Source organism: Alexandromys fortis, unplaced genomic scaffold, assembly GCF_014885135.2.
Source record: "Alexandromys fortis isolate MF-2015 unplaced genomic scaffold, M_Fortis_MF-2015_v1.1 scaffold_20, whole genome shotgun sequence".
Taxonomy (NCBI): Eukaryota; Metazoa; Chordata; class Mammalia; order Rodentia; family Cricetidae; genus Alexandromys; species Alexandromys fortis.
Window position 1 is genome coordinate 247,098 of NW_026067903.1, and position 25,598 is coordinate 272,695.

The 25,598-nt window shown below is 44.9% G+C and overlaps 1 protein-coding gene across 1 annotated transcript in view; it reads left to right on the forward strand.

The window, feature by feature from the left end:
* Window positions 1–25,598, forward strand: part of Tgfbrap1 (transforming growth factor beta receptor associated protein 1) — a 43,253-nt gene that overhangs the window by 6,184 nt on the left and 11,471 nt on the right. Inside the window, exons 2-7 of the mRNA XM_050134768.1 lie at window positions 9,496–10,197; window positions 16,409–16,603; window positions 18,992–19,146; window positions 22,153–22,235; window positions 22,873–23,214; window positions 24,896–24,953. Coding sequence (XP_049990725.1) covers window positions 9,510–10,197; window positions 16,409–16,603; window positions 18,992–19,146; window positions 22,153–22,235; window positions 22,873–23,214; window positions 24,896–24,953 — 1,521 coding nt within the window. The 5' untranslated portion in view covers window positions 9,496–9,509. The remainder of the gene's footprint in view (window positions 1–9,495; window positions 10,198–16,408; window positions 16,604–18,991; window positions 19,147–22,152; window positions 22,236–22,872; window positions 23,215–24,895; window positions 24,954–25,598) is intronic.

Below are 25,598 nucleotides of genomic sequence, written 5' to 3' on the forward strand. Positions count from 1 at the left end.
CCCCCCCCTCCCCCCCCCCCTCCCTCCCTCCCTCCCTCCCCTTTCCCTTCCTTTTCTCTCCCTCCCTCTTTCATGCTTTGCTCCTCACTGTAACAGTCATGGACTCTAACTCTCTAAAACTATAAGCCTTAAATAAACTCTTGTACGAGCCTTGGTCACAGCAGTAGAACAGTAACTAAGACAGCGGGTCTCCATGCATTCGCAGCAGACACCTAAACAAGACATAGACTCTTCCTGTTCCCCAAAGTGTTCCCTTTGTCATTGGCCATTTAGTCACCCTGTTGCTAAAATAAGCACTAATAAGAGTTAAATCAGCACACGTCAGTGCTGTCTACTCTTGATATTCATGTAGTGGAAGTGTATAGGATGTGCAGTCTTATTATTATATTTATCTTTTGTGTTTACTCGTGTGAGAGTCAGAAGGTCACTTGCAGGACTGGTGTCTCTCCTTCCACCATGTAGGACCTGAGGTCTGGCCATAAATGTCTTTACCTGTTGAGCCATCTCATTGGCCTCATACAGTGTCTTTGACATTTATCCATGTGTTGTTTTTATCTGTTCGTTCCTAACTAGTTTTCTACTATATGAATGTTTCACAAATAGCTGGGCTGGAAACATAGCTCAGTTAGTAAGTGCTTAACTTGAATGCATTACCTTATGGTTCTGAAACTCGGCTGTTTTCAGTTTTCAGACTATGAAGAATAAATCTGTTGTGTGTGTCTTGTGTAATTACATAGAAACATTAAGAATGTGGTGGCAGGCGGTGATGGCGCACGCCTTTAATCCCAGCACTCAGGGAGGCACAGGTGGTGGTTCTGTGAGTTCAAGGACAGACTGGTCTATTCAGAGTGAGGCGTAGGACAGCCAGGACTAAGCAGAGAAACCCTGACTTGCGGGGGAAGAAAAGGGAAAAAGAAAGAAAAAGTAAAAGAATGGCCAAGCAAGGTGGTCACGCCAGTGATTCTAGTCCAGAGTTGGAGGTAACTGGTCAGGCTTTCAAGGTCACCCCAGTTACATGCTGAATTTGAGGCCCTGTCTAAACAAAACAAAACAATAAACAAAGTAAAATGGATGGGGTAGCCAGATAGATGATTCTTTTGACTTTTGGGGGACTCTCCACCCAGCTCCCAAATAATCACACACAGAGACTTTTTCTTACTTATGAATGCCTGGCCTTAGCCTGGCTTGTTTCTAGCCAGCTTTTCTCAAATTATACTGTCTACCTCATGCCTCTGGGCTTCTTTCCTTCTTACTCTGTGACTTGCTGTGTACCTGGGGGGCTGACCCCTGGAGTCCTCCTCTCCTCCTTTTTTTCATACTTTGATCGTGATCGCTTCCCAGATTTCTCCTCCTAATTATCCTCTCTGCCTACCAGCCCCACCTACTCTTTCTCCTGCCTTGCTATTGGCTGCTCAGCTCTTTATTAGACCAATCAGGTAGGTGTTTTAGACAGGCAAAGTAACACAGCTTCACTGAGTTAAACAATGCATCATAAAAGAATGCTACACCTTTTTGCATCATTAAACAAACATTCCACAGCATAAATAAAGTAATATGCCTTAAAATACTATCCACAACAGGAACGTGCTCTGTACACCAGACTGGCCTCAAACTCAGGGATCTGCTGGCCTCTCTGCTTTCCCAGTGCTGGAGCTGGAGGCGTGTGCCACCGTGCTCAGCTCAGTGGTAGCTGTTCTCATAGCGGTGAAGTCAGCTCATGCAGCTTACCCCATTCTGGTATCTAAGAATGGTGACAGTCTTTTCATGTTCTTTTTGGTCATTGGTGTACCTTGTTTTGTAAAGTGTCCTCTTGATTTTTTTTGCTCATGTGGGAGGAAAAATAAGCATTTCTTATTTTGACAGTTGACTTGTGGGAGTTTCTATCTTCTTGTTTGATTTGGCAGGTGTGTAAACTGCATTTTTTTCCCCAGTATGGGGATTGACCTGCTTATTTTTCCCTCCCTCCCTCCCTCCCTCCCTCCCTCCCTCCCTCCCTCCCTTCCTCCCTCCCTCCCTCCCTCCCTTCCTTTTCTTTACCTTTTTGAGGCAGATATGTTGCCCAGCTAGCCTCTAGCTCTTAGATACAAGCAGACAGGACTACAGTCAGGCACTGCAGTACGGGATAACCTTATGTTAGTTACATGCTGTTGTTTGATAGCAGTTTCTGAGCTCTCCTAGTCTGGGTCCTGTCATTTCGTGCTTCAGTTTCAGCATTGTTTGGACAATTTAAGGTCCTTGGATTTCCTTGTAAAGTTTGAAACTAGTTTGTCAATTTCTGCAGGGAAAAAAACTGCTAAGTTTATAATTTAGGCCTTTCTTAAGGAAAACATAAAGAATAAAATAAGATTTTATTCAGAGATTTTTTTTTTTCCAAGACAGGGAAAAGCATAGGCCTGACTGTTCTGGATCTCACTCTGTAGACCAGGTTGGCCTTGAACTCACTGAGCTTCACCTGCCTCTGCCTCCCAGGTGCTGGCATTAAAGGTGCGTGCCATCACTACCTAGCTTATCCAGAGATCTTATACAACTTTGTTAGGTGATTCTTTCATGTGTTATAACAAATACATTTTAAGATTAAAGTTTTTAATTGTTATTTATGTGTAGAAATACAGATTACTTTGATATAAATATTTTTAATTAACTACTTCTAAATTCTTACTAATTCTAAGAGAATCTTTGTAGACCTGTATATAGACATTAGTAGGGTTTTTTTTAATATTTATTTATTTATTAGGTATACCATATTCTGTCTGTCAGGCCAGAAGAGGGCACCAGACCCCATTACAGATGGTTGTGAGCCACCATGTGGTTGCTGGGAATTGAACTCAGGACCTTTGGTAGAGCAGGCAATGCTCTTAACCTCTGAGCCATCTCTCCAGCCCCGACATTAGTAGTTTTATGTCTTTGATTTCTTTTTTTTTTTTTTTCTCGAGACAGGGTTTCTCTGTAGCTTTGGTGCCTGTCCCGAAACTAGCTCTTGTAAACCAGGCTGGCCTCAAACTCCCAGAGATCCGCCTACCTCTGCCTCCCAAGTGCTGGGATTAAAGGCGTGCGCCACCACCACCCGGCTTTGATTTCTTTATATCTTCTTATGTACTGTTTGTTGACTTGGGTTTTGAGTCTTATCCTGACAAACTCCCAGTGCAGCTTAGAATAGACACAGTGTATGGGCGTGCAAGGACTGCTGTAACAAACTATGCACCTTAAGCGATAGGAATGTACTGTTTCACAGCTCTGGAGGATCCGCATCTGAGATCAAGGGTGATGGTGCCAGTTCCTCTGAGAACTGGAGAATCCATGGAACTCCTCTTCTCGTACGGCCAGCATTCATTGGATTATAGATCCTGATCTTCCCCTCCCTTATTAATATCTTTCCTCTCTGCACATCTGCAGCCTGATTCCTCTATTATAGAACATAGTCATATTGGGTTAGGGCTTGACCTGAAGATTTCATGTTCATCCAGTCATCTGTAAGATCTTGTGTTGCAGAAGGTGGTGCTCACAGGCCCTGGAGCTTAGGCCTTTAGCATTTGAGTAGGACTCCATTCATCCCACTACAGATGGTACTAATCTTCATCTTCTTTTAAAGGAAATAGTTGTAAAGTTTTGCTGTTGAGGCCTAGAGAGATGGCTCAGTGGTTAAGAGAGTATGCTTAGAGAGGACCTGAGTTTTGTTCCTATCACCTGTGTCTGTAGCTCCAGCTCCAGAGAGGAATCTATGCCCCTTGGCCTCTGTGAGTACTTATATGCGCGCGCGCACACACACACACACCAAATAAAATACGTCTTTTTCAAAATCTTCCTGTTGTGGATTAGTTTCCTGTGTTTTAGGTATTAGGATAATATACTGCAAGCTTTTGATATGGATGAATGTTGAATTGAGATTTTATACAACTACTAAAATAATGACATTTTTCTTTCTTAGTTTGTAACTGTGGAAAATTAAACCAACAGATTTTATCTTTGTGGACTTTCCTGTAAACATGCTGCCAAGATAGTATTCCAACATTGCCACATTTTTTATTTTAGTGTATATTGATTGGTTGCTGCAGCTGCTAAGGGACATGTTTATTTGTAAGAATGACTTAATTTTCCCTTTTGAGAAAAACACTATTGAACTTTACTATCAGAGATTGAATATTTATATTGGCTTCATAAAGGGAGAGATGAACCCCCTACTTTTTAATTCTCTAGAGAGTTTATTATGCAGAACTTGTATTATGTGATTCTCAAAGGTTTAACAGACTATGCATAAAGAACCCTGGGTTTGCTTTGGGAAACACAATGTTCATGAAGTCAGGGCATGACTGGTGTTCTGCGTAGCTCATAAACTCCCTCATATCTGAGCTGCTGACCTTGGCTGTGTGCTATGAAGAGGAAGCAGCAAGGCCCGGGAAGCCTGCGTAACTATTGTCTCCAAGTCATGAGAGCAGGTATCTTTAGAAACATACGGGCAATATCAGATTCTCTGGTACCTAACCCATGGGGAGCCTTAAAGAATGAATTCTCCATTCTGGAGCTTGGGTTTAGGAGACCTAAAAGCCTAAAGAAAGACAGCCAAAAAAGCCAGTTCTTACAGCAGCACCTACAGATGCTAACTAAACAATACTGCTTTTGTGTTAGCAGAAATAAATTAATATTTTTAAAAGTTTTATTTTTGCATACAAAAACATACTGTCACTGTATGCATGTAGGGATCAGAGGACAGCTTGTGGGAGCTGATTTTCTCCCCTGGGCTTGACAAGCATCTTTAGCCAGTGAGTCATCCTGATGGTCCTACACTGGCATCTTCAAAGACACATTCAGATCATTGGTGGCAGTATCTTTCAAAGGACAGAGTGCATAATCTCAAATTGGTAGAGAACAAAACTATGATTAAGATTGTTACTTTGTATAATACTTTCCAGCACTGTGAAAGCCAGCCAGTAGGAATGAAGCTTCCAGGTCAATACCGACAAGGTATCTTCATGTTCTGTGACTCAAGTATGTGGTGTCTTCCATAATATAGTCTTACTGTCTTGTTCTGCCCTTGGGCTAATCAAGAGCCTTGGCAAAAGCCTGTCATATTTGGTATCTGTGAGATCTCACCAGCCAACAACTCCAAAAGTAGAAACCCATTCCCAGCACCGAGCTTTCTATTTATTTGTTTGTTTATTTAATATGTTAGCCTGTGGTGTCTAGTAGCAGCATGTTGCTTTTTATATGGTAGTTCCATTGTGTGTGTATGTGTATTTGTGTGTATGTGCGTGTGTGTGTGTGTGTGTGTGCGTGTGTGTGTGTGTGTGTGTGTAAGTTTCTACAGTGGTAGGTAGTCCACAGTGCCCTGGAAGGCAACACATCCCAGAATTTATGGGCAGCGCAAATTAGACTTGCTGGGTAAAAATCAATCGATCAGTCAATGAATAAATAAAAAATAAGGACACAAAGTCAAGTCAGTGGGTAGAGAACACATTGTATGAAATTCTTGAAGCACTAGTAAAAAAGAGTGATGTGAAAAGCAAACTATGAAGACTATTAATTTGGCCTTTAGGCAAATTTATCCATTATTCCCCTATAATTTTAGTCTGATTTCCTTCCTGAGGTTGTGAGGCCCGTGGGAAGCTAGGCACCGTCTTAGAACTTTTTATTTTATTTCCACACTAAGAGGAACTTGCTGCAAGTTGAACTTAATAATAACACAGATGTGTGGCCTAATGTTTATCTTTTTATAATTCTTATTTCAGCTACATAAATATGTCATTCGAACTAATCATGGGAAGAATGCTGCTACTGCTTATAAGAATAAACCATTTTTAGCTGGGTGATGGGGTGCGTGCCTTGAACCCCAGCACTCCGGAGGCAGAGGCAGGTGGATCTCTGTGAGTTCGAGGCCAGCCTGGTTTACAGAGGGAGTTCCAGGACAGCCAGGGCTACACAGAGAAACCTTATCTTGAAAACTTAAAAAAAAAAAAAAAGAGTAAACCTTTTTTTTTTTTTTTTTGGTCTTTTTCGAGACAGGGTTTCTCGCTTTGGAGCCTGTCCTGGAACTAGCTCTGTAGACCAGGCTGGTCTCAAACTCACAGAGATCCACCTGCCTCTGCCTCCCGAGTGCTGGGATTAAAGGCGTGCGCCACCATCGCCAGGCGAGTAAGCCATTTTTAAGTTACATGTTCATCTTTCACTTGCCTCCATCCGGTTTTGCTTTTGATACATTATTGCTTAACTACAGGAGCAGGCTCTTAGTAGGTGTGGTGAAACATGCCTAATAATTGCATTGCTTAGGAGTGGAAGGAGAGGGCTGGGGATTCAGACAGCAACATGGAAAGAAAAGAGTGGGCTTCTAATTTAAAGTCATATTGGTATTCCTTTGTATATGAGTATTTTGCCTGCAGGTATGTCTGTGTACCATGTGATGCTTGATGCCTAGGAAGACCAGATGAGGGCATCAGATTTCCCTGGGACCGGAGCTGTAGATAGCTGTAAGCCATCATGGGTGTGCTGGGAATTGAACCCAGGTACCCTGGAAGAGCAGCCAATGCTCTTAACCACTGAGCCACCTGTGCAGCCTCTTTTTTTTTTTTTTTTTTAATTTTAAAGACCTCTAGTAGGAAATTTCCCATCAGCAAGACTTGAGCTGGCAGACGATGAAACCGTACTGCATTTGCATTTGTTTTGAAGTATCATAAAATTACAGCTTTTTCATAAGACACACAATTGCCTTGCTGTTCCCGCTCCTTCCCCCTTCCCTGTTCCCCTTCACTCAACTAAACTGGAGGTATTTGGCTTTGCTTGGCACTCTTCACTGCAAATGTGGATAGTTTATCTCTATGCTGAGGGAAGATGGAGACTAAACTTACATATAACCTGCTTTATGAAGTTAAGTAAGAGGAGTGTGATTGTAGGTGCCCAAAGCTTGTTTCTCTATTCTTTCCCAAAAGCATGAGAAACAATTCATATTTTAAGTGGCAGAATCGCTTTATCCTGCCATTTTAAACAGCAGTCCTGCTTGATCAACCAATGAAGGAAGACGTATTTTTGTATTATTTCCGTTTTTACTGGCTTAGTTGTCTCCAAGGCTACATTTCAGTATCTGTGGTTGACTCATTAGCATTTAAATGGAAAAGTTGTCTAGGTGGGTTCTGGTAATTTTATTTGGTCTTGACAAATAGATGGTGCTGTTTTTAAAAAGAGAGAGAAAGTTGGATGTCCCAGAAATTACTTGTAGATGTCTATATGGGTTGTTCTTCCAGCTGTCCCAGGGACTCTGAGAAGTCCTGTTGCCTAGAGACAGACAGGCCCTCACCTGTGAGCATCCCTCTTTAGCTTCCCTAGTAGGTGGGATTGCAGGCTCGCATCAGGGGGCCAGAAGTAAGTAGGCTCAGTGCCCCCCCCCCCCCTCTCCCTCTCCTGCTCTTGCTTTGCTTTATGTTTCCTTGTGAGACAGGGTCCTACTACGCAGCCCTTGGACTGGTAGCTCACCTCTGGCCCGCTGATTGCATTGGTTGGCAGGTGTGCACTAGCTTACCCCTGCTGGTTCTTGTTTGTTTTCCTCTGCCCTTTGGTAGAGGGCAGTCATTGAGATAGCCACAACCTTGAAGGGAGTGTGGTAGTGTTTCCTTTCTTGGAGCCCAGGTTGGGAAATAAAACAGACTGGGGGGAGGGGGCCGAGAGCAGTTGAGACCACCACGAAGGGAAGGACTTAGTCTTCATGCTGAAACGAACAGCTTCAGCGGGCTGTGTGCCTGATAGTAAACACTACCTGCGCAGGTTTATTCCACCTCAGCCTTGTGACGTAGGGGCTGCTTTACATTCATTTCACAGAGGTGGCAGCCTAGAGAAGTCTTCGTCCTGCTGCAACACAGTGCTGTGGCCTGGGTGGTCTGTAAGAGATGCTGCTTTATTGCTCACACCTATGGAGAATGTTAAGATGGAGGATTGTCAGTCAGTGTCTGGTTAGGGTCTCTTCATAGAGGCACCTTTTGCCATGTCATCACACGGCAGAAGGGACACACAGTTCTTCGCCCTCTCTGTGAAGGGCACTAAGCCCTTACCTAGGGTCCTTACCCTCAAGTCTCAATCTCAGAGCCATTTTTCCTCCCATTACTACTACAAGGGAGTTAAAGTTTGAACTCACGACATAGGGAGAGACATTCCAGCTTCACTTCAGGTGATGGAGGTGGTTGCAAAGAGCTGTCTGTTCCCACAGACAGGCCTCCCTCTTGGGCATGTGGGCTCAGAAGGGAGTCACAGTCTGATGCAAAACACCTGTCATCGCCCCCGTCAGGGAGGGGTGTGCAAAATACCTGCCATCGCCCCCGTCGGGGAGGGGTGCTCAAAATTGTGACACTCTGGAGCAGTGGCTCTCAACCTGTGAGTTATGACCCCATTACAACCCTCTATATCCAAAAATTATTTGCATTATGATTCATAACAGCAAAATTATAGTTGTGAGGTAGCAATGGAAATAGTTGTATGGTTGGGGGTTACCACAACATGAGGAACTGTATTAAAGGTCTCAGCATTAGGAAGGTTGTGAGAAGCACTGCTCTAGAATCTTTGAGGGAAAAGCATCAGAGACATTACAAGATTCCTCCCTTTCTCTGAAGTAGCTAATTTCTGAGGTCTCCCTACCTTCCTTGGAATGTGTCAGAGAGCTGGAATTAATGTCTCATAAAGTGATCCTGTTCCATCTCTGAGAAGCTCAATGTGATAGAGGCTGCTTTCTTGTGTTGACCTGATGATATCCTTGTCACTTCTGTCAGCCTCCTATTGTGTCTAAACCTGTGGATCCCTGCCTTAAAGGAGTTAAGAGTTGTCCTTGGAAGCTGAGAAGTCGAGGAAGGCTGTTCTGCTTCTGACTTTGTGGAATGTGAAACCAGAGTCGTGTCAGAAGAGACCCTTGGAAGCCCAGGGTGTGTTTCTTCCAATGAGGCTGTGCGTTACTGCCGTCCAGTGACCCACTCCCAGGCCTAGGAACAGCTCATCTCACCACCTGCAGGATGGGAGACTGGAGGCTCATCTTTGTTACTCAGTGTGGGCGTGTTTATTCCTAGAGACAAGTGCGGAGCTGAAGCTGACAGGCTAGGCTCCCAGAGAACACAAAGGGATTCAGAACGTAGCTCCGACTATTCTCTTAAACACGCATGCAGGTAACCATAGACATCAAGGAAGCTTGGTGAGGTCTCTGCCTGCGTTTTCCAGAAGTGTATCCCTCACGTCGTCTGCGGATGTGAGTAGGTGTGGGTGGGTGTTCTATCTGCGGTGTGTCTCCCAGAACAATGGAGAAAATTCTGTGGAGCTTGCAGCTCCCTTGGGAATGAGCAGACGGGCAAGTAATCCTAAGCACACGTGTGTATTCTTTCTCGGGGTCCCCAGCCTCCTAGTGAGACAAGTTATGGGGACTCGTTCTCTCTTCTGATGAAATGGGGGATGGGGAGTCAGTGTGTCTTCATTGCAGCTCGTTGTTTATGCTTCTTTCTTCCTCCAAGATGAAAATTTTTATCCGTCTTCCCACAGATCACCCAGTAGACATGATGAACATCAAGGCCTTCACCTTGGTCTCTGCGGTGGAGCGGGAGCTGCTGACGGGTGACAGAGAACACATCAGCATTGAGTGTGTGGAGTGCTGTGGCAGGAATCTCTACGTCGGCACCAATGACTGCTTCATCTACCACTTCCTGCTGGAGGAGAAGACTTTGCCTACAGGGACGGCCTCGTTCATTGCCACCAAACAGCTACACAGACACCTGGGCTTCAAGAAGCCCGTGAACGAGTTGTGTGCGGCCTCAGCTCTCAATAGGCTGCTGGTGCTCTGTGACAACTCGATAACCCTGGTTAACATGCTGAACCTGGAGCCAGTCCCCTCAGGGGCCCGCATCAAAGGGGCCATAACATTTGCCGTGAACGAGAACCCTGTGAACGGGGACCCCTTCTGCGTGGAAGTGTGTATCATCTCCGTGAAGCGAAGGACCGTCCAAATGTTTCTGGTGTACGAGGACCGAGTACAGATTGTCAAGGAGGTGTCCACTCCAGAGCAGCCTCTTGCTGTGGCTGTGGATGGCTACTTCTTGTGCCTGGCCCTGACCACACAGTACATCATCCTGAACTACAGCACAGGCCTTTCCCAGGACCTGTTTCCCTACTGCAGCGAGGAGAAGCCACCCATTGTCAAGAGGATAGGCAGACAGGAGTTCCTGCTGGCTGGCCCCGGAGGCCTGGGTGAGGAGGGGCTGCAGTCAGTATTGCAATCAGGGCACCTGTATCCTGCCTGCTGTCTTAGGGTTTCTGGATACACCTTGTGATGGGAGAGGGAAGGTTCCACAGCGAAGTGTGTCACTTACTGACACAGTTCTAAGAAACACATCATTAGGTGATTTTGTCATTGTACATTTCGGAGGATCTGTTGGTCAGTTAAGATGGCTTCAGTGTCACTAGGTGGCAAAGTAATCACATGCAGTTCACTGAGGACCAGATGGCATGTGGTACATGACTGTACTAATGAGTGCCTGGCATTCCTGGAAATGTGTGGCCAGGTCATAGCAGATCTGCATGACTGCTGCGTGCTGAAATTCCATCAGATTTAAATGGGAGGATGGGTCACCATTTCCCACCAGAATGGTATTTTAGATACAGCCATTGAACCCGATTAACACCTCATTAATAACCAGAATTCAGATTCACATTAGGGCTCATACTTGGTGATGTACACTTGATAGGTTTGCACAGATGTGTAGTGACTTACAACCACTCCTGTGGTAGCAAACAGCATGCTTTCACTGCCTTAAACTCCCTGGGCTTGACCTGGTCCCCCTGATCCCTGCCCTGCCTCCTAGCAACCACTTACCTTGTACTGTCTTCATAGTTGGCATGGAATGTGTAGTTAGAATCATATGACATGTGGCCTTTCAGACTGGCTTTTACTTGACTGTGTATTCAAGACTCTTCCATGTGTATTCATGGCTTGAGAGAAGAAGAAAGTGCTTGGTCCCAATGTCTTTTGCTCCTAAAAAAAAAAGAAAAGAAAAAAGAAAAAGAAATTATTATGGAAAGAGTATATACATATTTATATATTACTATAAACCATATGTGTTTACATATAATTTATATGCTATGTAAATTATTCTGTATCATTTATATATTAACTAAATATACATTCATTTTTATATTTATAGATTATATATTTTTGCATATATAAATACACAGTTATGTATACAATTATATGTGTTTATATACAATTACATATTATATGATATGTTAAAATATTGTTAAAATAAATTAATTAAAAATAAATATATATTCTATAAATATATAACACACATGCACATATATATGACTATGAGCATGGCATAAAGAAACCAGGTCTTTTCTCTGGCTTTCAGCCCTGTCAGTCCCTTTGTTTACCTGTCCTCTCCCTAGCTGTTGTTTTGAAGCAGCTCTGGACATCATAGCACTTCTTCTGTAAATATTTTGCTGCGGTTCAAAGTTATAGACATGTGAAAACCCATATATGTTAAGTACTCAATACATCATGAGTACATTTAGACGCGTTATAGTCCTCCTGTTTTACCATATGTAGTAGACACACAGAGATACGTCTGCTTAAGTGTTTAAAATGTCTGTGTCGTTTGGGTTTGTTGCTGTGTTTTCAGTTTTCTTGTCTCACTACCATCCAGGGCTCAAACACTGTAATTGGCTGATAGGTTTGTTAAATTTTATTCTTCAAGTCCCTCCTTCTCTTTATTTTTTCCTGAACTTTCCCTTTTCCCTTTGCTGAAGAAGTTGGATGGTTTCCTACACTCCGGAATTGTGATAGTTTTATCCCCATAGAGTCATTTAACATGCTGCTCTGACCCCTCAGACCTTTGTTGACTGCAAGCAGATAGATAATTAGGAGATTTAAGATTTGTGTGTGTGTGTGTGTGTGTGTGTGTGCTTGCTTTGTGGAGGGAGCAAGAAACTTCATAGTGTGGGTACTTCTTTGGGGCTTTGCATGGCTTTCTCCCCTCTTGCGATGGTAATGGCTGCTGATGACCTAGGCCTGTGCCATATTAGGCCTGACAATGGGCAGCATTGTGTTTCTGTCTAGTCTTCCCTTCACATATCGCTGGGAATGCCTCTGTGGAGCTAACTTTCCCTTCTTTACCCACTTGGCACCTCCCAGGCACTGTGTATGAAATCAAGATGAGACATTAAGGTTCCTTCATCAATCAACTAGGGATAGTTTTAAATGATCCTAATTGTAAACGCATGGGTCCCGTTAGGTACCTGTAGTTCCATTGGTGCTTGCTGTAGCTTACGTGGTTGATTCTTGACCCACTTTGCTGTGTCTCTAGAAATCCGAGAGCTTTCCATGTTTCATACAGTCTTGCACCAGACCTGGTGTCAAGCCCCTCCTCCGCAGAGCCCTGCTACTTACAGACCACAGTCTGGGTGCGGGGGCTCTTGTTCACTTTCTCTAGGCCTTGTCAGTGGACAGTGCTGGGAATCCTACCTTTTAGGATAACTGCATCATAAGATCAGTTAGGGTCATTCTTCTGTGCCTTAGTGTCGTCTTTCCACCACACAAAGGTTTCCTCTCCGTCCTCCTGCAAGTACTCCCGGATAGAGATCCCCACAGCGGATCTAGCCTGTGTCCTGCCCACATCTAGCCTCCTCCCTTAGGTAGCTTATTTGCTTTTAGTTTATCATTATTTTGTTTCCTACTTCAGTAGATTTACACTGAGAGAGAGCATGCATGCATGTGAGCTGAGCTGGGTGTTCCCATGTCTCCTTTAGTAAGGGTTACTTTATATTCTCCCTGGTGACATGGCAGTGCCTTTCCCCCAGGCTTGGCCATCAGAATATACTGCCAAACTTGTGTCTTTGGCAGCATAGCCATTTCCCTATGAACAACATTGAGAATTTCTCATGTTTAGGAGTCTGTTCTGCTTCCTTGGGTTAATAGGGATTACCTGTTTTGTCATCTATTTTTAATTATTTTTTATTCTGCTAGGGACTGAACTCAGGGCCTCATTCATGCCAAGCCCATGTCATTGAACCCCACCCCTACACCAAACCCTCTCTTTTGTTTGGTATTCTTTATACATTTGAGATTCCAACATTTCTTCCACTTACTTTGTAGGTATTTGTTTCTAATTTTTGCCTTGCAAAATCTCTTTTTACAAAGTTCTATATAATCTAATGTTTCAGCCTTTTAAGTTATTACTTTATGATTTTGATTTGTACTTAGGAGGTTTCTCTGTCTTTGGAGTTTATAGACAAAGTCATCTGTGTTTTCTGATATTACCTATATGGACTCATGTCTCACCATGTAAAGAAGTGGTTCAATTGCTATGTTTTTTATAAGACTGTTCACTATGCCCATAAACTGTTGGCAGAGTCCGTCTTGTCACTGATTTTGGTGGCTGCCGTTAGTAGACACTAACTTACTCATGCCCTGGGCATGTATCTGGAATTCCCATTGTGTTCTGCCTGTCCTCTAGTGTAGCCCTAACTGCTCTTGTTCTGAAGGCTTCACGGGGAAACTGTTAGAGTCCTGTGCTCCTTCCTTGGTTATAGTGTTAGATTAAAGGGAAAGGATACTCATCTTTTGGGTGCATTTCCCCCCAAATTTTTATGTCTCATCTACATGAGCATTACGCTAAATGAACCAACTTACTTAGTTGTCTTTCTGTTTGTAATGAATGTGGTTGTAAGCACATAGAAAGATTTGTAAGGTCTGTTACATACACCTTCTCTAGCTATAAGTTCTCCAAATAGCATCATTACATGATTTCAGAAATTAAGAGTTCAGACAAATTACTATCGAGATTATAATCAATGCACCCACCTCTCAGCATGATACTAATTTTTATTTTTTTCTTCTGCCTTTTTCCCTGAATGTAACTTGTGACCACTGATGTCATAAGAGATCGTACTTGGCCTTTTGTAAGGCAAGTTTACCAAATTTTTTATAATACTTTAGCTATACCCCCTTGATGGCACTTCTTAGACAAGGGAAAGAATTCAGTTGCCCTTCATATTGTGTGGGCTCTTCTTCAGCTTGGGCTTAGATCACAGGTGGGCTTGAACCTAGAAAGAGCATGACCAAAATGAATGATTTTAAAGTTGGTGTGCCCTTCCCAAATCTCTCACGCGGTATGCCAACAACGCTTGGGCTCCTATAGTAGTATAAAAGCAACAGACTTTATCGGCTGCTTGGCAGAAGAGAGTTAGCTGGGGCACTTAGCAGCAGTCTAGTTAGTGCCCTCTTCCTAGGGGTGCTTGTCTGGCTTCACTGACCTTCTCATTTGCCACTTAGGGCTCTGCTCCTTTACTCTGGTGAAACTGCAGAAGCCGTAGTTCTCGGCATCTGGCTTCTGCTCTCTTTATGTCAGAAACACTAGCCAGGACCAATGCACTGTGTGGTTCCCTTGAGTGGGTAGGTGCAGTGACCCTGACCGGCAGTGCCGAGAGGCTCCCTGTCGTCGAGCTCAGAGCATGGCTTCTTCACCCAGAATTTTGCAGACTCTCTGGGATCGTTCATGCTCATCCCTTTGCCAGTTTGTAGTTAGCTCATGTCTTGGTGGAGGTGGCATCACCATTACCAGCTATGCTGGTCACTTCTCCCTCTCCCTTTTGGCCTCTTTGGCTGACTTCCGATGATAGCACGAACACCCCAGCTTGGTCTTCGTTCGTAGCTGTGCTTCACTCCCTCAGTGTTTTCTGATGCTGTTGGTATACACGGGCATTACTGTTTGCTGGGATCAGGATGTGTGTCACCCAGAGGGTCTCTGTGTTAGAGTCTTGGTTGTTGGGGAATATTATGTTAAGGTGTGTTACTTTTATTTATCCTACATTTGTTTAACTCTGTGAAGCTGTGATTCTTTGCTTGACTAGGACACCTGATGGTCTAATAAAGGCCTGAACAGCCAATAGCGAGGCAGGAGAAAGGATAGGTGGGGCTGTCAGGCAGAGAGACTAGAAGGAGAAATCTGGGGGTGACACATGGGAGGAGGGAAGAAGTGACCAGAGAAGGAGGGGGACATCAGGGGCCAGTCATCTAGCTACACAGCAATCCATGGAGTAAGAGAAAGATTTACAGAAGTAAGAGAACGGGAAAGCCCAGAGACAAAAGGTAGATGGGATAACGTAAGTTAAGAAAGCTGGCAAGAAACAAGTCAAGCTAAGACCAGACATTTCTAAGTAAGAATAAGGCTCTGTGTGATTCATTTGGGAGCTGGGTGGCAGGCTCCCCTAAAGAACAAAAAGAGTAAACAACGTCATAGGACTGTTACATTTAGTCTCTGTGGTGACAGTGGAAATGGGGGAGCCTCTAGGACAGTGGTTCTCAACCTTCCTAACGCCGTGACCCCTTAATCCAGTTCCTCATGTTGTCATGACCCCCAACCATAAAATTATTTTATTGCTACTTGATGACTATAATTTCACTACTGCTATGAATTGTAATGTAAATATCCCTGTGAAAGTGGTTGCAGCCGGCAGGCTGAGAAGCACTTTCTAGGAGGTGGACTCTGGAGGAAATCTTAGGGTGGATGGACCTTGAGAAGGACTGAGAGGTCTGGGTTCTTCCCTCCCCCACTTTTGTTTGTTTGCTTCTTGCTTCCTGAGGTAAGCTGCTTTGTCATGCTCCTGCTGGAATGTGCTGCCTCAGCAGAGACCCAAAACAATGGGGCTCTTGGCCCCTCCTAAACCTGCCTCCTCTCCCACCCCTGTTAATCACAGATGCCCTTGGATTGCTTCCTTTGCAAACAACTAAAGTTAAAATGGATTGACACCTCGGTGAAAATATTCATCTCAGTAATCCCTAATATCAGTGCCTTATGTACAGTATAGATAAACTGTCACAAGTCTTCTAAGGACAAAGGCTTTATAACAGTATGTTGAGTACAAAAAGCCATTTCTCTGTATTATAGCATATGTATTCTTATAGCGCATATACATTCTCAGTGATAAAGGGGTAAAACCAACTATCAGTGCTCAGACCTCACCCCAACGCACAGCCAGCTTCTGAAAGAACTCTTAGTAGAGTGCGCGGCACATAGTAGGTGCTCAGTAGGTATGTGGACCAAATGTGTAAAAAAGAGCTTGACGCATAGAGGCAAACTAGGTGGCGTGAAAGAAAGCTTGCCACGCTTCCTGAGCGGTTTTCTTTCCATGTGGGGAACATGTCGCTTACACATGCATACGTGAGATCAATGGAAATATTTTAAGATCTCATTTGTAATTAGAAGCAGACATGATAGGCATTCTGAATAGGGTAGTTCTCTTCACAGTGATAAAGTCATACATGGTTCTTTGCCCATGAGGATATTCTGTTATTGTTTTTGAAATGCAAGCCCGTAGTGAGTGAGTTACTTCTCACCCTGTCGTTTCTGTAGCAAAGAATACCTCATAGTTATTTGAAGACATCTCTTTTCTATTTTTCTAGGCATGTTTGCCACCGTGGCCGGGATTTCCCAGCGTGCCCCTGTGCACTGGTCGGAGAATGTGATTGGGGCGGCTGTTTGCTTTCCCTATGTCATAGCACTCGACGACGAATTCATCACCGTTCACAGCATGCTGGATCAGCAGCAGAAACAGACCCTGCCCTTTAAAGAAGGCCACATCCTGCAGGACTTTGAAGGTACCTGTTGTAGAAACCTTAACAGCATTTTCATTGCAAACCTAGTGGTCTTTCTACCATAAGTGATACTGGGGACGCACTAGGAGCTGGGCCTTATGCTGAGAGAAGATACACAAACAGCTGGAGAAATGCCTTGCGGTTAAGCGCACTTACTGCTCTTGCAGAGGATTGTTTCTCAGTACAGCAGGCTGCTCACAGTTATATGTGTGCACCTGTATGTGTGCATCACACACACACACACACACACACACACACACACACAAGAAATAAATCTTTAAGAAGAAGGAGAGAGTCATTGCAAAGCAGTTTCTGTGCTTCAGGAACAGTAAAGGTTAAGGGGATGGCAGGCATTTCAGTAAAGAGCCACAGCAGTTTAAGACTTGCCTGGAGATGGAATAGGCCCCCTGGGGAGTACAAAAAGAGAACTGATTCCTGGAGAAATCAGGGAGGGCTTCCTGAGGGTGATAATTAATGTCAGGATAGATAGGAGTCAGCCAAGCAGATATATGCAGAACCGTCTATCAGAGAAAAGGGAGTATCTGAACAAGAGCTCCCACAAGTGAATCCTGGTATGTCTGTGTATATGGGGTGGGGGTGGGGCAGCAATGTGGTTGGGCACAGTTGGCAAGTGGCTGAAGTGCCGTGTGCATCAGTTTCACTTTCCCTCCATTCCATTTTGAACGTTTTAAAACGTTCAGAGAGATTGAATGAATAACCATAGTCTCTTCACCTAGACTGGAAGCTTCTTTGTGTTTTGCAGCATTGTTCTTTTTTTTTTAATATAATTTTTTATTGAAAAAAAAAAGAAAATTTCCGCCTCCTCCCAGTCTCCCATTTCCCTCCCCCTCCTTCCTCTCCTCTCCCCCTCCCCCCACTCCTCTCCCCCTCCCTGCCCAGTCTGAAGGGCAGTCAGGGTTCCATGCCCTGTGGAAAGTCCAAAGTCCTCCCCGCTCCATCCTGGTCTAGGAAGGTGAACATCCAAACTGGCTAGGCTCCCATGCAGCATTGTTCTTAAGTCAATGGAAGACACTGACCTTCCTCAGCACAAACCTCCATAGTACCATCTCTTAGCCCGCCCATATTCATGTCCAATGAATGGCTTTGAGTATTTTTAATCTAGATTCATTCCTTGTACTTGCCATTTAAAGATCTTTTTATCCTCTAAATGTTACCTTCCTGGCATCTGAGATGCTGGGGTATAACCTTAGTGAGAAGTGTAGCCCCACCCCGACTGGGGTCAGGTCCAAGTAGGCACTGACTCGAGAGTTGGAGTAACATCCCTTGGTACACACATAGACAGGCGGATGTTTTGGTCCTTTCATGGCGTTAGTCTAGAACTTACATGCATACTCCTATTGGCTTTGAATCATCTCTAGATGATTTAAAGCCATGCAAATGCAATGTAAACAGTTGTTACTTCAGTTATTGTTTGGGAAATAAGGAAAAAAACTAATCTACCCATGTTCAACTACAGACTTTCCCAAATATTTTCTACCCCTGGTGGGTTGAACCTACAGACTCAGAAGCTGTGGATGTGTAATCTGCAGATACAGAGGCTGACCGTATGCTCCGGTTGTGGGACTTTGAATATTGAGTGGTGCAGACTTGCATGGGGCTTCCTGACATAGAGCAGACCAATGTTGCCTGCCTTATATGGGAGCAGAGAGGCTTCTGGGAAGAGTGCCTCCAAGCAGATAGCCAGAAACCAAGGAAACCACTTTAGCTGGGGTACAGGAAATAGGTTAATTACTTCCAGTGAACAGGGACTGCTGAGTTAGGAGAAGGGTCAGAGTTTAGTTTGGAAATCCAGTGGAACGAGCTAGCCTAGACAGCAGTCCTGATCTTCCACAGACTTCCTGTAGGGTTACAGTGATGGGCAAAGAGAGCTGGCAGGATGGTAGGGAAATCAGTAGTAAACAGAAAGACTCGGAGTTATATGGATGGACAGGAAGCATGGCATATTATCTCATAGTTCAAAATATTGCATTACAATCTTAGTTTATGTATACCAACTTTGGAAGGAAAAGATCTTCAGTGAGTTTTTGGTGGTGTTCCATGATGGAGGTCTGTAGCTCCATTGGACTCTGTATCATGTGTCTCCCCACAGGTATCTAAATCAATGGGCTCTTTCATATAGAAAAGGGATAAAGAGCACATTTGTTTCTTTAGCAATGTGACATTAAAGTTTGTCCTTCCCAACAGTTGTCAGTGTGGGTGGAAGAAAAGGGAGGCATCACACCATAATCTCGTTTCGAATGGTTTGGAAAAGCCGGTGGGAGTGATTAGCAGATCAGATAAGGGCCGAGTGTAAGGAAGGCAGTAATGCATTGTGGGAGGCAATGCTTTTCCCTTTCCAAATATGTTAATGTTTTTCTTCTCTTCCCTCAGGAAGAGTGATTGTTGCCACAAGTAAAGGAGTTTACATCTTGGTTCCATTACCTCTGGAAAAACAAATACAGGATCTGTTAGCAAGCCGAAGAGTGGAGGAGGCTTTGGTTTTAGCAAAAGGAGCCCGGAGGAACATTCCAAAAGACAAATTTCAGGTTGGTAATTAACTGGTCACAAGAATGCATGCCTGCAAGCCGCAAGTTAGAAAGCAGTCAGATTTAACCGCATGCATTGGACTCTGTCTACACAAGACCGTGTGCAGGGCTTTTGTACCCACCGTGCACCTTTTACCACACATCTCACCTGCCATAGGTAAGGAAGCAGGTTACAGAGCAGCGGAGCTCTCCTGAGATTGCACAGCCAATCGTGGGAAGCTCAGCTTGTCAGTTTCTCACTTGATACACTAGACTATATTTGAAATCAATCCCTTCTTCAGTCTCCTCCTGATAGCGGTTATGAACCTAATCCTTCTAAACTGACTGAGTGAGGTCAGGCCATTTGTCTCTGATTTTAGAGTTTGTCTTTATTGGGGCTCAATTTTCGTGTGTGTCCTCTATGTAGACTGTTTTTGAAGGTGGAGCCCATGCATCCAGGATACATGCAATCCATGTGTTTGTAGACCACACATTATCATGTCTCAGTGTCAAAAGGTTGGCTGCCCTCCTGCCCCACCCCAACAGTCTGTCTTTTATCATCTGTAGGCAGTGCTTTGCCCACTGTATGGATGAAGTACCCCTCACTGCAGGAGCCCAGCCATTTCCTTAGACAATCTCAGCCTTCCGAGTCCAGGAATCACAGGCACAGATCACTGCATCTGGCCAGGAGAAAGCACGCAGGGCACTGAAGAAATGTTAGCTTAGCATGTCGTTGGTATACATACAGCCACTGTCAGTCCCATTCCCTGAAATTCCTGCATTCAGGACACTCTACATATTTGAGAGTACTAAAACTTGTGAGCTGCACCTGGAGGCATAGACCTGTAAAACTAGCTACTTGGAAGCCTAAAGTAAGGGGGCCTCAAGTTCAAGGCTCGCCTGAGGTACAGAGTGAGTTCAAGGCCAGTCTGGGAATTTAGGGTAACCTTGTCTCAAAGAAAAGGTGACATCACTTTCCTAGTGTGGGTAAGGCTTTGGGTTCCATCCCTAGTGCTGCGCTAGAGCAACAACAAAGCTCCACACACACACCCAAACCATGGTGCTGCATGGAACCTGTCCCTAACAGTCCTTAGAAACTAAAGCCAGTTTTACCCATTATTGATTGCTGTGGCAGAAAAGGCACGTTTGGATGTGAGCTGCCTCAGAGAGCACAGGGCAGCTTCTGCCAGTGGATGAGAAGAGCGTGTGTCGTATAGGTGGTTAACACCCAGAGGGTCTCCTCCCCGCTGCTAACTTGCTGAAGTGGCACTGAGCTATTCAGCAGGGGGCAGCAAAGGCCAAGGCACAAAGCTCTGACTGCTGGCACTCACACTACCTCATGTGTCCACACAGCCCAGGCAGGCAGGGGTGTGGCAGAGTGAAGAGGAGCTGTAGGCGCAGTGTGCAGCCATAGCATTATGTCACAGCTGCTGTTGAAGGGGTGTCCTGTCCTTGTTCAAACACCATTTGCACTGTGCTCAAATTATGTAGCATGCTCTTACGGAAGTTTTCAGTGCTCTGTGTCTGAAGTTCACTTTTTTTCCTCTGCCCTTTTTGACTAAGAGCAAAGGTGCATAGCCAATACCTGATGACATCACACGCGTTCTCTCACTCTCCAGCCTGCTCACATGGGGGTTCTGTGCCTTTGCATCTGATCCCTGCCTTTTCCCTGTATTGCTGTGAATTCAACTCCCTTGTTGTGTGGATGTTATTTTCCCTGAGCTATGCAAACATCGCGCTCTCTCTCTCTCTCTCTCTCTCTCTCTCTCTCTCTCTCTCTCTCTCTCTCTCTCTNCTCTCTCTCTCTCTCTCTCTTTCCGTCCGTCCGTGTGTGTGTGTGTGTGTGTGTGTGTGTGTGTGTGTATCTGCAGTGCACCCCATCCTCTTCTCTGGACACATCTTCTATGCTCAGGCTGCCCCTGTGGAGCCTGTGTCTAACTCATACCTCCCACCCAAGGCATCACATAATGAAGGTGAATGCACACAGACAGTTGTGAGCTGTCTTGTATTCTGGGAATTGCACCTGGGTCCTCTGGAAGAACAGCTAGTGCTCTTAACCACTGAGCCATCTCTCTAGACCAAGTGTGTGTGTTGTTATTGTTGGATGTTACAAGAATGGAAGAGTTCTGCAGATGAGTTAAGTTGGGTTGCAGTGCTCCATGCCCAGATGAGCTGGCAGTTTTACTACAAGAACTTTAGGCAGTCTGTTATTAATGTGAGCAGAGCATCTCCAAGAGATAAGGCACACAGCACTTCCTCAGCTTCAGCTAAGAGGATTCATGTGGCTGTGTAGTACTTAAGTTTGACCAGCCTTGTGTCAGAGGGATGCTATGAGAAATGCTTCTGCAAAGTCACTTTCAGAAGCCTGGGGTTGTTGATTTCCACCTGAGCAACCAGAGGCTAAAGCAGTCACAAAAGCCTAGTGGATTGAGAAGAGGGTGAAGCAGTAGTTAGAGGTTCATGGAATCGAATCTGTGACTATGTCTCAGTGTGTGGTGTGTGTGTGTGTGTTTGTGTGTGTGTGCATGTGTATGCATGCATGTATGTATGTTCCTCTGCTCAGTAGAGCACTGCCCTGCATGCATGAGGCTCTGGGCTCCATCCTCAAGCACCACAAGAAGAAAGATTTGCATTTTTAATGAAGGCTTACAGACTGTTTTCTTGGATATTATTCCCTAAACTGCATAGTGTAAGAACTGTTTGTATTGGATTTATAGCTTGCTAGGTGTTACAGGTAAGCTAGACATGACATAAAGCATGTAGGACGATATGCATAGGTCTGTGGGATACAATGCTGTTTTATCTAAGGGACTTGAGCATATGTTGGTATCTTTGGGGCCCTGGAACGGTGCCTTTTCACTACTGAGGGATAAGTACATATATTCAGTACATTTTATTTTTTCTGTAACTAATAACGTGTCTCTATAGAAGAAGGTAAATTGGGTTGTGATTGACAAGTGCAGCCTACCCCTGTGGTGATGGTTGTAAGGCGTCCTCGGGAGAGAATTAACCCATGTTTCCTTACAGGTGATGTACAGGAGGGTTCTGCAGCAGGCAGGCTTTATACAGTTTGCACAGCTCCAGTTCCTGGAAGCCAAAGAGCTCTTCAGGTAATTTGAAGTGTTTGGTGGCAGCACTGTTACTCAGTGTCCCCTCTGCTGGGTACCTCCATCATCTATGTGATGTCGNGCGGGGGGGGGGGGGGGGGGGGGGGGGGGGCGGGGGAGTTTTGGTCCAGCCAGATGGAGGTGTGTTGGGGCAGGGCTGTCTGGTACTTTGTAGGGCGCTCATCCCTGGATTCCAACTGCTAGATATTAGCAGTAGCACAAACCACGTTAGGATAAAATCCCTTATTTAAGAACCACTGAGCAACCTGTCTGGAGTTTAGTATCAGGAAGATGCTGGTTTCTGAAGGACCCTGTCCTGGCTCAGATTTATGTTACATTGTTTTTTGATGGTTCTTTCTTACTCAGGGAATCCCAGGGCTCATTGGGTTTTCCTTCCAGCTCAGGTACCTTGATGTTGCACTCCCCGGTCATCCGTTTATGCTCCTCACTCTTGTCTCCTCTGCTCTTTTTGGAACCATGTTTGACGCGGTTTCATTGGCACTACAGATTAGCACGGCCACTCAGTCACACTCGCCCCCATTAACATGTGCCTCCAGGCACTGCCCTCCAGTGTTGTTTGTGTGCCTATGTGTACTCTCTCTCTCTTTTTGCTTCATTTAGTTTGACACTGTAATTGCAGAAGCAGCCAGCTGGATGTCCGGGAGCTGATCTCTCTCTACCCCTTCCTGTTGCCCACCTCCTCTTCCTTCACCCGGTCTCACCCTCCTCTTCATGAGTATGCAGACCTGAACCAACTGACCCAGGGTGACCAGGAGAAGATGGCCAAGTGCAAGCGCTTCCTCATGAGCTACCTGAATGAAGTTCGCAGCACAGAGGTCGCAAATGGCTACAAGGAAGACATCGACACGGCCCTACTCAAGCTATATGCAGAGGCCGACCATGACAGCCTGCTGGACCTCTTGGTCACTGAGAACTTCTGCCTGCTGACGGACAGTGCTGCCTGGCTGGAGAAGCACAAAAAGTGAGTGCTCTTAGCCCCATGTGCTAAGGCTTCCTGTCCAGTCCTCTTGCACTCCATGTGGCCCCCCTCAAGGGGATACTCTGAAACTGACTCAGCCAACTTTGTGTTTGGGTTCTCAAGGGTCCAGGCAGTAACCACTAAGAAGTCATTGTGACAACAGTCATCAAATGGTCCTCAGATGATAACGTTCTTTTGATCTAAGGGACCTTGAAGGAATTCACTCCTATGCTTGTTCATGTTGGCGAGTCCAATGTGAATTACTGTGAGCTTTGTTGGTAAATGCAGCAGTTGAAAACATCCTGTTGTCAGACTCAGACTCACCTTGAAGACGCTGCATGCTTGGTAATAATAGTGCAATCATGAATCTAGTTGGTTAGATAGGGTCTAAAGCTTTAACTTTAGCTTTCTGGATCTTACTGATCATGGTTTGAACTGCTTTCATCATGCCTAACGGTTAGTAGGCAGCCCTAAATCCATGGGCAGTGAATGCCCAGTGACCAGCTTGCTTAGGACTGGTAGCTCCTTAGGGTTTTTATATGTGATTTTTAAAAAGATTATTTTCACTTTTTAATATCTATTGTGTAGATTTGTGCATGTGCATGCAGGTGTCAACAGAAGCCAAAAGAGGGTGTTAACGCCTTGGAACTAGAGTTAACAGATGCTGTGTGCTACCCAGCATAGCTGCGGGGAACTGAACTTGGGTCCTCTGCTTAAGAGCCTAGCCATCTCTCTAGATCTCCTATGACTTTTGTTTAGAATTTAAAATGAAAAAGGACTCCTGACGACGTGGGGCCACCGTACCAGATCCCATTTGGTGCCTGAGGTGGTGAGGGCATCCTTGGCAGTGTTAGCTCTTTCCACAGCTTGCAGCGAACACGTTATGGGCTGGTGGTGTAGGTTGCACATCTCTTAACCAGAATACCTGGACAGAAGAATTTCCAAATTCAGAGTTTTTCAGATTTTTTTTTGTATTCTTAAGCAGTTTTCTAATCTGAAACTCTAAGATCTTATTTTGTGTCAAGACCTGAACAGGCTAAAGAGAGGGCTCAGTGGATAAAGCGTTTGCTCTATAAGCATGAGGACTGGAACCTAGACTCCAGCAGCCACACAAAAGCTCGGCGCATGTGGCAGCCCACCTGGGACCTGCTGGCTCCTAGACCACACAAACCAATGGGTTCAGTGAGAGAGCCAACTTCACTAAATAGAGTGGAGGGTGATGGAGGAAATGACCGAGGCAAGGGTTGGCCTCTGTAGAGGAATGTGCCCCCCAAACATATGCAAACTACATTTGGGGTTACACATGCAAGCACACGTGCGCACCACACATGTACACACAAATACCCTAAGCTTTTGGATCTCTAGTTTGCCCTGAAAGTTTCATGTTTTGGCATGTTTCAGATTTCAGGTTTCAGATTAGTGCTCCTCAGCCTGTTGGGTTTCAAATCCAGAGTGCACACTGACACCTGGTGGTAGTGACTCGGGGTGTTGTATCTATAAAAAGTCATGTTGCGTTCCCAGAGATTTTAAAGAGAGGTTCCAGCGGACACTTGAGTGTCTTGGGATGTGGCTCTAAGGGGTCACCTGCTGAGTGGGAAGAAGACCGTGGGCGGAGCATGAGCTGTGCATGTCCTAGGACGTGAGCCCTGCCCTCGCTTATCCTTCCCGTCCTTCTCTTTCCCAGGTACTTTGCACTAGGACTGCTCTATCATTACAATAAACAGGACGCCTCTGCAGTTCAGGTAAGTCCAGAAAGGCCTTCGTGGGCTAGCAAGGTGACTCGACAGGTAAGAGCACCTGCCGTTCAAGGCTTGACACCCTGAGTCTCAGCCCTAGAACCTATGGTGTCGGGAGAACCAACATTCGAAAGTTATCCTCAGACCTCCACATGCGTACTGAGGCACACAGAACTTTCACATTTACACACACACACACACCCCATATATTTTTTAAAATGCATTTTAGTGTTGTTAAAAGGCCAATAACCTTTAATTTTGCATTACTTTTTAAGTCAGTAGAAACCACTTTTGTCTGATCTGACCTTTTCCACAGAGAGCAAACATAACACCATTTTCAAAAGCGAGCTTCTGGGCTGGGCGATGGTGCCGCATGCCTTTAATCCCAGCACTCGGGAGGCAGAGGCAGGCGGATCTCTGTGAGTTCGAGACCAGCCTGGTCTACAGAGCTAGTTCCAGGACAGGCTCCAAAGCCACAGAGAAACCCTGTCTCGAAAAACCAAAAAAAAAAAAAAAAGTGAGCTCCTTAGTAAGGGTTGACATCAAGTCTCCATTCTTGTTCCTGACAAACAGGCCAAGAAGTGATGTCTTTAAATCTCTGTAAAGAATATTCTGAAGCTTGAGTTTGGGAAAATTGAAGAAATGAAAAAA